The following is a 12,850-nucleotide window of genomic DNA, read 5'->3' as shown; positions in this document are numbered from 1 at the left end:
CGTCTTGTACGGCACCTTACTGTTTTGTATGCATCGCACAGCATAGGTCAAGTCCCGGAAGATGCTCCCTTCCACTCTCGCTTGCCCCTGGGAGCAAACAAAGACGCCGCCTTTCCCATCCCTGAAGAGACACTTCCGAACGAGGCATCCTTGCATGGCGTTGGCAAGAGACTGCGCCTCCTTGTCTTTCTGAAGCTCCTGCTGCAGAGTTTTCAGCTCGTAGTCGCTCGGAAGCGCCGCCAAGCCGTCGGCCTGTGGCCTGCCGTCAATCACCTTGGCCAGCATGTGACTCAGGCTATGCGCCTGGTAAGGCAGCCGGCACATCGACTCGTCATCCTCCTCATTCTCGCTGCTCATGCTCAGCTCGCTGTCGCTAGAATCCGTCTCCATTGTCGCGGCCTCCTCCTTGTTGGCCCCCTGGAGATGCCCAGCGACATCGCTCCCTTTCTCGCACCCTTTCTTCGGCATTGCTGGAGGGTGCGAAGCAGGCAGCGTGTTGCCAGGGTCCCCACCCACCACAATTTCACAGGTCCGTACGCTCGTCAGCAGAGGCCCCCGGCTCTCCAGCTTCGATGCGCTGCAATGTGTCTGTGGCTCCGGCGTCTGTAGCGAAGCAGAGCAGGATTTGGCCAATGTGCTCAAGTGCTTACAGGCCCAGTTCCTGTCCACAGATGGGCAGCCATCCACAGTCACCGAGGCATTTTCACTGCCCACAAACTCACAGTTTTCCAGCAGGCAGATGGCTACACTGTGGAAATTGATGGTGGACTGGTTGAAAGTGCAGAATTTAACTTGGCAAGTGCCCGGGGCATGGATTTGAAGCTGTCCGTTCTCAAAGTTGCAGTTGTCAAACTGGACGTGGCCCGAGTTTGTCTAGAGAAAAAGAATGACACCAGATCAATATATGTTCAGGGAAGTTTTTAATGGCTGATGTTTTATTGTGTTTTTCATATTTTGTTGGAAGCCACCCAAGTGGCTGGGGCAACCCTGTCAGATAGGTGACATAGAATTATTATTATTATCATTATTATTATTAATACTACAGTGGACACTCGGGTTGCGAACGTGATCCACGCGGGAGGCACGTTCGCAACCCGCAGCGCCGTGTCTGCGCACGCGCAGCTTGCGATTCGGCATTTCTGTGCATGTGCAAAGCGCAATTTAGCGCTTCTGTGCATGCGTGAGTCCCGAAACCTGGAAGTAACCCATTCCGGTACTTCCGGGTTTCGGCGCGTCCGTATCCCAAAACCACGCAACCTGAAGTGTCTGTAACCTGAGGTATGACTGTGCAGTGGTACCTCAGGTTACAGACACTTCAGGTTACATACACTTCAGGTTACAGACTCTGCTAACCCAGAAATAGTGCTTCAGGTTAAGAACTTTGCTTCAGGATAAGAACAGAAATCAGGCTCCGGCGGCGCGGCAGCAGCAGCAGCAGCAGCAGGAGGCCCCATTAGCTAAAGTGGTGCTTCAGGTTAAGAACAGTTTCAGGTTAAGTACGGACCTCCGGAACGAATTAAGTACTTAACCTGAGGTACCACTGTACCACTATTTCACAGTCACAAAACAATTTCACAACAGACACCAAGAAGATTACCAAACGAACCCAAGGGAGACTGCATGGGAAGCTGCCCTACTAGAAAGGTAGCTAACCAATGGAAACGAGCATGGGGACAAACGAAGGAAGATGCCTTCACCCCGGTGTGGCTCCCCTTTATTACACATGTGGGCCAACAAGACAATGACTGATCCCCCAACAGCACACAAATCGATATGGCTAGTTTGATACAGTTACTATACATTCCCATGACGCAAACACAAACAAAACACACTGCAACCCACCGGTTACAACCGGCCATGCCCTGGGCTTCCTGATCTCTTGCACCGCCAGCAAAAAATAAAGATACCTACTCAAGTGATGCCAAAACAAAACTTCTGCTCGTAGACTATGTAAAAGAATGAAACGTGGGGAAATTTATAATTTACCTTAAAAACCATTGTAAACAAAATTGTTAGTAGGATTGGAATAACACTTGTAGTTTAATGGTGAATTTTGGATATAATGGGAGATGTAAAAGATCTGGATTATTATAAAAGATGCAGGAGAAAATGATTAATAATAGGACCTGCCAAGGGGAGGAGGGAAATACTTTGGAATCTTGTTTTTATGTTGTATGTTGGATATGTGATTGTAAAACTCTAATTTGAAAAAACAAATAAATAAATTTATTAATCAAGAATGGATCTTTACTGTCTCCCCCACACACTTCTTTTTCCTCCCCTCTCTCCCCACTTCCCTCACCCCCCCAACCCCATACTGCCTACAACAGTAATGTCTCTGTACAAAGGACTCTATGATCTGAAAATGGAGAACCTGTGTGTACCTTTGTACACCTTTTAATAAAAACACATTTTTAAAAGGAAGAGTCATAAGCACAGGACCTCCCAGTTTACTCTTGGTCTTCTACCTGTCCTGGGGGGAGCAGAAACCTCTCCCAGTTTACTCTTGGTCTTCTACCTGTCCTGGGGGGAGCAGAAACCTCTCCCAGTTTACTCTTGGTCTTCTACCTGTCCTGGGGGGAGCAGAAACCTATGACTGAGGCATGATCCCAGCCTACCCCTGCTGCAGGACCAATCTGACATTTTCATGCCCGAAACAGAAACCATCATGCTCTCGCGAAGCTCTCGTTCAATGTGCTACAACCTGAGCAAGAGAACCTTCAATGGACTGCGTCACTTGGTTCAGATCCATCCATTGCCCATTCTGTTATACTTAGTGGTGCCGAGTTCCCTGCTTGATCCACAAAGGTACCGTATTTTTCGCTCTATAGGACGCACCTGACCATAGGACGCACCGTGTTTTAGAGGGAGAGAACAAGAAAAAAAAATTCTCCCCCTCTCTGCTCAGCGCCCCTTCAGCGAAGCGGCAGGAGAAACGGAGCCCCTTCCATTTCTCCTCCCGCTTGGCTGAAGGGGCGATGTGCAGCTCTCCCTCTCTGCTGAAGCCAGGAGAGTCTTGCTCTCCCGGCATCAGCAAAGGGAACCCAAAGCCTTTGGAGCGCAGCGCGAGGTCCCGCTGCGCTCCAAAGGCTTCAGGCGGCTATCCCTGAAGCCTGGAGAGCGAGAGGGGTCGGTGCGCACCGACCCCTCTCGCTCTCCAGGCTTCAGTGAAAGCAACGCATAGCCTCCGGAGCGCAGAGGGAGCGCTCCCTCAGCGCTTTGGAGGCTTCGCATTGCTTTCACTGAAGCCAAGGAGCCTGCATTCGCTCCATAGGATGCACAACCATTTCCCCTTAATTTTTGGAAGGGGAAAAGTGTGTCCTACAGAGCAAAATATACGGTAAGTGGTAGACAAGGTGGTGGTAGCTCCAGATGTTGGACTCCAAGTCCCATCAGCCCCAGTCATCAGGATGATGGGCATTGTAGTCCAACGATATCTGGAGAGCCTTACAGTCCTCCAACCCATTCACACTCACCTTATATATGATGGGCGTGAACCAAGCTGGCATGAAGACCAAATTGCATAACCTCACGGTTGGACAGTGCTGGTCGAAGCTCACCAGGAGAGCCACGTCTCCGAGTTTGCCCCTCCCCATAATTTCCACAGGGACCTTAAGGAAGACTTCGCCCTGCTCTTCGTACACTCCGGGCAACAGGACGATCCGGTCATAAACACACGCCGAAACCAAGGCGCTCCGGAGATTTTCGAACTCGCAGCCGGGACCCACGCAAAGGACGCGCCGGTCCTTCTTCCTTCTGAACAGGTAGAAGCAGTTGGAGGATTCGAGGTCCTGGCTGTTCTTGGTCCAGGTTTTCGAAGCGAGGTAATGCTGTTTGAAGGCTTCCCTCCACGACCAGGGCTCCACGTCGGGCTGGTTGGGCCAATTTGGGTGCCGGCACTCGATGCAGCCCAGGCAAAGCTGCCTCCACCGGGTGTTGTCCAGGCTGAGGATGAGCTCGTACCATGCTCTGCACACCAAGCTGCAGCGGCCAAGGTCCGGAAGGCGCAAGTAGGACAATATCAGGCGCCACAACTCCAGTGGCAAGCCACTGATTTCCATCGTCACCTAGGAACGGCAAGGCACAAAGACTCATTACTCTCTAGACTTAATAGGAGATGCTCGCCTCTTTCCTCCCCTTCCTTTCAAAGGTTGTATGAGGGATGGGGATCAGAGAATCAAAGAACTGTAAATGGTTTTTGAAAATGATGCAGTAGGTGGAACTGGCGAGATTAACAGTAATGATTAGAGGACAAAATGACAAAAAATAATGATCATTGAGAACTGGAAACTTTTTATCGCGTATTTAAAGAACTATTATAGCGAGATGAAAACGTGAGCACGATTTGAAATACAAGCATCAGTATTAATTACAGTGGAACGTCGGTTTTCGAACGTAATCCGTTCCGGAAGACCTTTCAACTTTCAAAACATTCAAAAAACAATAGGCGGCAAAATCCATTGAAAAAATGGAAAAACACACAGCAGGAGCCATTCAACTTCTGAGGTGCATTCGAAAACAGAAACAATTACTTCCAGGTTTTCGGTGTTTGGCTTCCAAATCATTCGGCTTCTGAGACACTCGGAAACCGAGGTTCCACTGTATTAAGATAAATAGGTTAAAATGGCTGTAATGAATATTATACGTGAAATTTGCAGCTTTAAAGGGTAAATATGGAAACCATGGAAAAGGGGGGCAGGGCGGGAAGTCTATGGCTAAAGTAATTTATGGTCTGTGTCAAAACCTGTAAAGTTTTCTGTGAAAAAATCAATAAAAAAGATTTTTAGAAAGAGAAGCAGAGAATTTTAGAGCTGAAATGGACCATGAGGACCAGCTAGTCCAAGCCCCTGCAATGCAAGCGGCTCAAATCGACCGACCTATTGCACCTGAGACCAACAAGCCCCCTTTTTTCTTCTCCCTCACACGAGGGAATGCAATTTCTAAAAGCAACCATCAGCAACCTGCTATCGTCTAGAATGATTTGGACTGCAACTTCCAAAACATCTGGATGCTTTAATGTGTGTCCAACCTCAGCACTTTAGGGACTTGTCACCTGTAATAAGCCAGCCCCTCAAATTCCGCCTCCAAGAGAAATGCAGATGTTCATATCATTTCACATCCCCACAAAAACAACACTTTTCAGAAATCAAGTGATCTATATGCATCTGCAAACCGGGCAATGTTATACCCTCAACCTGTTGCCTTCCAGGTGTTTTGGATCACAACTCCTATCAGCACCAGCCAGTGCTCTCCATTTTCTGGGGAAATACTGGCATTTTTCTTTTTCTTTTACAATGAAAAATTGTAACGTACCCGAAACAAAAGAGGGGATATAGGGAAAGAATCCCTTTTAAAAACCAGGCACCTTTTAGAACTTGTATCTGTTCCGCTGTTGCCACAGCGGCAGCTCGGCAGCCTCAAAATAGCCCTTCCGTAGTTCACGTTATTTACCTTGTAAGACAAGTTGCAAATCTCAACAAGAAAGCACAAGAAAATTGAGCATTTGCAGGCCATGGAGCAGTGTTGGGCACAAAATGGCTCCTTAAATCAAGGTTACAGTCACCAAAACAGACTGTCTAGTTGCCATTTTTGAGCAAGACGGCTCTAAAGTCTTATTTTTCAAATGATGGACTGGCTGTGATTTTTTCTCAGTTAAACATCCGGCGAGTTCAGATTACAAACTTGAGCTAGTCTAAGAGCTTTGAGAACTTAAAGAAGAAAAGTCACTTGATCCAGTGACAATCCACATATATATATATATTGGTCTATTCAAACCTCTTTTTCTTAATAAAAGAACATGAATCACTAGCTTCACTGGAGGGAAATTGTTATTTTTTTTAACCTGGAGGTAAATTGCTATACTGTAGTTTTTCAGCTCTGCTAAAAGCAGTTCCTCAAGGCCACCACTGACACGCACATTCAGAGCCAAACCGCGCATGACGCAGGAGATCTATTGTTGAACATCTCAATGTCTTTAAATAAAAAATAAAAAGCTCAAAGAAGCTAAATTGGCTCGGAGCAGGCGGTGCTGGGAAAGGAGGCGTTAACTCCCCCCACGGTGCTTTTTAGACTGAAGTCGCCCCCATCTCCTGAAAGCAGCTATTAGTCCCACTTTAATCAAAGTGGCGGCTTGTGGGGTATCCGCATTTCAAACACACCCCATAGCTCAATAGCTCCCTGGATCCACATACAGTGGTGCCCCGCAAGACGAATGCCTCGCAAGACGGAAAACTCGCTAGACAAAAGGGTTTTCCGTTTTGGAGGTGCTTCGCAAAACAAATCTCCTATGGGCTTGCTTCGCAAGACGAAAATGCCTTGCGAGTTCCTGCGGGGTTTTTTTCCTTCCCCCCCCCCTTTTTCTAAGCCGCTAAGCCGCTTATCCGCTAAGCCGATAAAAGCTGCTAATAGCGCTAATCCGCTAATCCGTCAATGGGCTTGCTTCGCAAGACGAAAAAACCGCTAGACGAAGAGACTCACAGAACGGATTCTTTTCGTCTTGCGAGGCACCACTGTACAACACCATTAAGGCAAGGTATAAGTTCCACTTCACCCTCCAGATACAGTGGTACCTCAGGTTAAGTACTTAATTCGCTCCGGAGGTCTGTACTTAACCTGAAACTGCCTCTAGAGTGAGATGAGCACGCAACCCTAGAGTCGGACACGACTGGCCCGTACGGGCAGGGGTACCTTTACCTTTTACCTCAGGTTAAATACTCAATTCATTCCGGAGGTCCGTTCTTAACCTGAAACTGTTCTTAACCTGAAGCACCACTTTAGCTAATGGGGCCTCCTGCTGCTGCCATGTCGCCGGAGCACGATTTCTCTTCTCATCCTGAAGCAAAGTTCTTAACCTGAAGCACTATTTCTGGGTTAGCGGAGTCTGTAACCTGAAGCGTATGTAACCTGAGGTACCACTGTATTAGTGCTAGAAACTCAGATATATAAACTAGGCGCCAAATGGGTCCTTAAGTCAGAATTGCAGTCACCAAAACAGAATGTCCAGTTGCCATTTTGGGCCCAGACTGGCTCAAAAGCTGCATTTTTCAATATGACTTTTTGGTTCCTTGAAATCAATTCTGATTGTGCAGATAAAATATACAGTGGTACCTCGGGTTACGAACTTACAGTATTTTTTGCTCTATAAGACTCACGTTTTCCCTCCTAAAAAGTAAGGGGAAATGTGTGTGCATCTTATGGAGCGAATGCAGGCTGCGCAGCTATCCCAGAAGCCAGAACAGCAAGAGGGATTGCTGCTTTCGCTGTGCAGCGATCCCTCTTGTTGCTCTGGCTTTTGAGATTCAGAATATTTTTTTTCTTGTTTTCCTCCTCCAAAAACTAGGTGCATCTTGTGGTGCGTCTTATAGAGCGTCTTATAGAGCGAAAAATACAGTAATTTGTTCCGGAGGTCTGTTCTTAACCCGAAACCTTTCTTAACCTGAGGCACACTTTCACTAACAGGGCCTCCCACTGTTGTCACACCGCTGGTGCGCGATTTCCGTTTTTATCCTGGGGCAACGTTCGCAGCCCGGAGCAACTACTTCTGGGTTAGCGGAGTTTGTAACCCGAAGCGTTTGTAACCCAAGGTACCACTGTAATGGTTAGAATTCTGCAGGGTGCGTTGCTAGCGTGTAAAAAGAGTCAAGATCCAAGGATCCATGTAAAATGACATTTGGCACCTGCTTCGTATAATATAGGCAGGTAGTTGAAAAACTATTTTGTTTCCTCTGGTTTTTAATCAACACATTGTGGCTGGTTTTGCAGCTGCTTAGGAAATGCTATTGCGACACTATGTGTTGCTTTGTGCTGTAGTCTCTGCTTTATTGAATTTGTATGTAGCCACTTAAAAAAGAAAAAAATCCCAAGGATCTTGAAGGCATGCACCTCCAGACGGTGGAGACGTGAGACACCATCCTGACGCCTGGGCATCTTCACTCGGTTGCATGTGGCCAATAGGCAGGTGCAAAATGCGCCTGGCAGATTTCGATTGCTGGATACACACTGTGTGCAAAAATGAAACCCACCCTTTCATTATCCTGAACTGCAAGTATAACAAGAGGGTTAATTGGAAGCCTAATTAAGCCTAAGAGGAAAGCAAAAGCCACACAGTTGCATGAGCCCCTAAGGGTTGAAAGCAAGTGTTTTACCAATGCAAACTAAAACTTGTATCAACTTCCTTAACATCAGGGTCTCTCTCTAGCTCGCTCCTTTACCGTACGGCAGGCACGTCCAACTCCCAAGAGACTGTGATCTACCGTATTTTTTGCTCTATAAGACTCACGTTTTCCCTCCTAAAAAGTAAGGGGAAATGTGTGTGCGTCTTATGGAGCGAATGCAGGCTGCGCAGCTATCCCAGAAGCCAGAACAGCAAGAGGGATTGCTGCTTTCGCTGTGCAGCAATCCCTCTTGTTGCTCTGGCTTTTGAGATTCAGAATATTTCTTTTCTTGTTTTCCTCCTCCAAAAACTAGGTGCGTCTTATGGTCTGGTGCATCTTATAGAGCAAATACGGTGCTCACATTATAAAAATACTAGCTGTGATTAGGCGAGGCAAAGTTGCTGAGACATCCAGTGATTTACCAGTAGATCACAATCCACCTGTTGTAGGGGAACTGTTAAGTCCGAGGTGCCTACCTGCAGCCCCCAAAGAAATGAAAGAAGCACCCAGACTCTTCCAAGGCAGGTAAACCCCGGTAACATTTAAGAAAGGGTGGCAGCTCAGTGCTAGAGCAGAAGGTCCCAAGTTCAGTTCTTGTCATCTCCAGGCAGGGCTGGGAGACAGCAGCCAAGGTTGTAGTTAGATGGACCACTGGTCTGGTTTACCATAAAGCATTTTCCTAGTGTTGTGTACTGAGCTGAATCCTAGAACAATAGGATCCAGAGTGCAGCAGTCTGATTGGTCCGCAAGAGCCACCCAATCCAGCTCCAGGTAGAAGTGAATCAGCGACCGGATTGGCCTGCAGGAACAGCCAATCAGGCTTCTGGAGGTGGTGGATCAGCAACCTGATTGGCCTACAGGAGCACCCCGGAATTAGCCAATCACGCGGGGCCCATTGTGTAAATAATGTATATATAGCTAGACGTTTTGGGGAAAGTTTCATTCATTGCTACTATGAGCTGAATAAAGAGCATGAAATTCACACTCGACTCCGAATGTATTTCACCTAGGTTCCTAGGATCTGCTTGCAAATTCCATTTCTATTCTCTCCTGTGCTATTAATAATAAAAAAATAATTCTAATCAAACGCATTTTATGTGCGTCTTGCAAAGCACATCCTATGCACAGATCTACCACTTGAAAACGCTGTGCATATACATTGCTAATGCCCCCCCCAAAAAAGTGGGGAGCCCACCGTGTTTTCAAACATAGGGATTGATGCTCTGAGCACAAAGAGCGAAGCCAACAAGTCTAAAGCCATTGTGTGGAGGGGGGAAATCCCGCCTTCCTCCTCCCCTCCAAAAATATCACCAAAAACCACCCAGAAATCGGAAGCACATCCGGACAACATCCACAGATCGCGTTTTGTGAGCGCGTTGTGCAACCCGCTCCATGTTTGCTGTCCCGAGGGGACTTGCTCCAAGAGAAGAAGTGTGGGCACAGGCAGGAAAAACCACATCCCGAGAAAACAACAACTATGCATGCAGAAAAACACGCCCCGATAAAAGCTATGCATGCAGAAAAACGCACACCAAGAAAAACTATGCATGCAGAAAAACACGCCCCGAGAAAACCTATGCATGCAGAAAAACACACACCAAGAAAAACTATGCATGCAGAAAAACACATCCCGGGGAAAAGCCATGCATGCAGCCGACCCTGAAGATCTGCAAAAGCGAAGCGGGTTGCACCGTGCAGGGCGCGCGCCCCCCCGGCCCCGCTTGCTAGCAGAGCTAAGAAAGTGCACACACAAAAAAAACACACCGCCAAACATGAGTTTCCCGATCTGGTTTTGCTCTTTTGTTTCGTTACCTTATGACGGCATCCCGGTCTCTGGCGAGAAAGCGCCTCTCCGCCAGCGAGCCGAGCCCGGAGGCTGCTGGAAACACCCCGGGATCGGAGCCACTCCCCCGGCTCCGGCGCGCACGGCCGCGCCGATCATAGAGATCTTCCCAAGGAAGGGAGGCGCACGAAGAGAGCATTTCCTCGGGATCTCTATCATGGCGATCACATGGTCGCCGGGGTCCTGGAGGAGAGAGATCGGCTGCAGCAAAGGGGGGAGAAGAGAGGGGAGCCTGGTTTGGAGGAAGGGGGTCGCCAGTGTCATTGCAGACCAGCCACGTTCACGCACACGCGTGTATCTTTGGCGATGTTGTTTCTAAGTAGCCTCGGGGGCTCAGGCTCGTCACGTGTGCGCAGGGCAGTCCCTGGAAAACTCACTTCCATGATAGGGCGGGCATAGCTGTCAACTTACAGATTTGAAAATAAGGGACCAGCAGCCTCGAAAATAAGGGATCAGCAGCCAAAATAAGGGATAGTTTATACAGAAATCCGGCACTGATGGAGCCATGCTGCTTTGGCTGCCCCTGACTGTGTTTTGCAGGGGGTTGAACCAGATGATCCTAAGGGTCTACAACTCCCACCAAAGAAGAGGGGCAGACAAAACTGATGAACGACGTCGAGATGGCAAAGCTTACTGGCAGAATTAGAAACCAGGAAGAGGACCTCTTTAATAAAGAATGGGGAACGTTTATAATTTAGTTGAAAAGCTATTGTAAAGAGTTACATACATTGGTAGGATTGACAAAAAACTTGTAGTAAAAATTTGAACTATGGATGGACAAATGATTTATGAAAATAGAGTTATGAAAGGGATGCAGAGGGGGAAATCACTACATTTAGATGCTGCACTGGTTGGAGGGGATGCTAAGCAGCACGTCGGGGCTGCCGGTAGTCTTGGAGCGAGGAGTTCCATCAGCCCTTCCCCGCCCGAGAGAGGGAGGGAGAGGGACTCTCGCCCACGACGACGCCCGCGAGCCCGGCATGAGGCGGATGCGGCGCCGCTGAAGCACCGCCTTTCTGCGTCCCTCCCCATCACCCCCTCTTCCTCCTCCCTCAGGCTGCCTCCTCAGCCGCCGCTGCCGCCTCCAGCTTCCCCTGGCAGCGCAGCGGAAGTCTCGCAAGAGAGGGGCTGCCCGCCCGCCCGCCGCCACCCGTCTCCTCACGATGCGCCCCTGAGGGGGAAAAGGGAGAGATGGAGACATGGCAGCTCGTGCGCGCTCTCTCTCTCACGGCGGAGGACCCCGAGCTTCCCTCCCGAGCCGGGCCAGCATGAAACCCAGGAAATTTAAGGGACATCATCAATCCGGGGCAGCAGCGGGACATGGCGCTGGGATAAGGGAGTTTTCTGCCAAATAAGGGACGGTTGACAGTTATGCACGGGCGTAGCCGGGGAGGGGGCAGCTGCCCCCCACAATCAAGTAAATAAAAATACCTAACTCAGTGTAGACATTGTAGAAAGGTTTTGAGAGGGTTTTTCCCCCCTGAGCACTTGGGGGTCAAAAGAAAGTAATTTCAAACAACTGATGTTGAGACATTTCATTCCGAATCTGCTAAACCAGTGTTTCCCAAACTTGGGTCGCTGGCTGTTTTTGGACTACAACCCCCATCATCCCTAGTTAGCAGGACCAGTGGTCAGGGATGATGGGAATTGTAGTCCAAAAACAGCTGGAGACCCAAGTTTGGGAAACACTGTGCTAGACAGAGGATGATGATATACTCATTGATGCACTGGGCAATAGATGAGGATGACAATAATAATAATAATAATAATTATTATTATTATTATTATTATTATTATTATTTATACCCTGCCCATCTGGGTGGCTTCCAACAAAATATTAAAATACAGTAAAGCATCAAACATTAAAAGCTTCCCTAAACAGGGCTGCCTTCAGATGTCTTCTAAAAGTCTGGTAGTTGCTGTTCTCTGTGTTGGTCATAATATAGGTATGGAAGCATGGGAACGATTGTGGGATATAAAATTTTATTGCATGTTATGGTCTAAGAGAAAATTATATGAAAACGATACATCGTTGGTATCTAACACCGAGTAAACTGGCAAAAATGTATACAGTGGTACTTCTGGTTGAGCACAGGATCCGTTCCGGAGCTCCTGTCGGATCCCTAGGTGTGCGTATCTAGAGGTGCTGCTTCTGCACGTGTGCACGGGGTGAAACCCGGAAAAATACTTCCGGGTTTGCTGCGCACGTATCCCGAAGGATACGTAACTGGAGGTGAATGTAAATAGAGGTACCACTGTAAATCTAAATCAAATAAGTGCTGGAAATGTAACTAGAAAGAAGGTTCTTTTTATCATATGTGGCAGTCCTGTGGTAAGGTTACTGGGAAATGATATACAATGAATTGAAAAGGATGTTCAAAATAACTTTTGTTTAAAAAAAGACTTTGGACATGCCTGTCCTAGTGGGTCTAAAACCATTTTGGGATTCAGGAAGGGTTGCTCGGATATTATTAAGAGATGGTTTGCTACGATCCTTGCAAGAATTTTGTAGAAGGCAGCTAATAAAGAGATGCCTCGATAGTTTCCGCAACCCATTCTGTCACCTTTTTTAAAAAAGAGATTGAACTTTTGGCATCCCTGAAGTCTGCTGGGATCTCCTCTCTCTCCCATATTTTTTCGATGGGCTTTTGAAGTTGTTGTGCAAGTTTATTTCTGTTTCATATTTTTATGAAAGCCTTCTCTGTACTCAAAATGCTGCTCTGCTTTATTCTCATCAGAGCAAAGGAATTGGTACTAGATATCTATCTATAAGGGATGCGGGTGGCGCTGTGGGTTAAACCACAGAGCCTAGGACTTGCCGATCAGAAGGTTGGCGGTTCAAATCCCCGTGACG

The 12,850-nt window shown here is 47.7% G+C and overlaps 1 protein-coding gene across 1 annotated transcript in view; it reads right to left on the bottom strand.

Moving 5' to 3' along the window:
* The window catches only part of FBXO10 (F-box protein 10), a 45,863-nt gene extending 35,401 nt beyond the window's left edge, over positions 1–10,462 (bottom strand). Inside the window, exons 1-3 of the mRNA XM_080986728.1 lie at positions 9,966–10,462; positions 3,477–4,067; positions 16–873 (exon numbers count right to left, since the gene is read on the bottom strand). Of these exons, the coding sequence (XP_080842854.1) occupies positions 16–873; positions 3,477–4,061 (1,443 nt within the window). The 5' untranslated portion in view covers positions 4,062–4,067; positions 9,966–10,462. The remainder of the gene's footprint in view (positions 1–15; positions 874–3,476; positions 4,068–9,965) is intronic.
* Between the last annotated feature and the right edge of the window lie 2,388 nt (positions 10,463–12,850).

The sequence above is a fragment of the Podarcis pityusensis genome (genome assembly GCF_964106645.2).
Source record: "Podarcis pityusensis genome assembly, chromosome: 17".
Lineage (NCBI taxonomy): Eukaryota > Metazoa > Chordata > Lepidosauria > Squamata > Lacertidae > Podarcis > Podarcis pityusensis.
The sequence above is the reverse complement of the archived record's forward strand: the minus strand, read 5'-3'. Positions and strand labels throughout refer to the sequence as shown.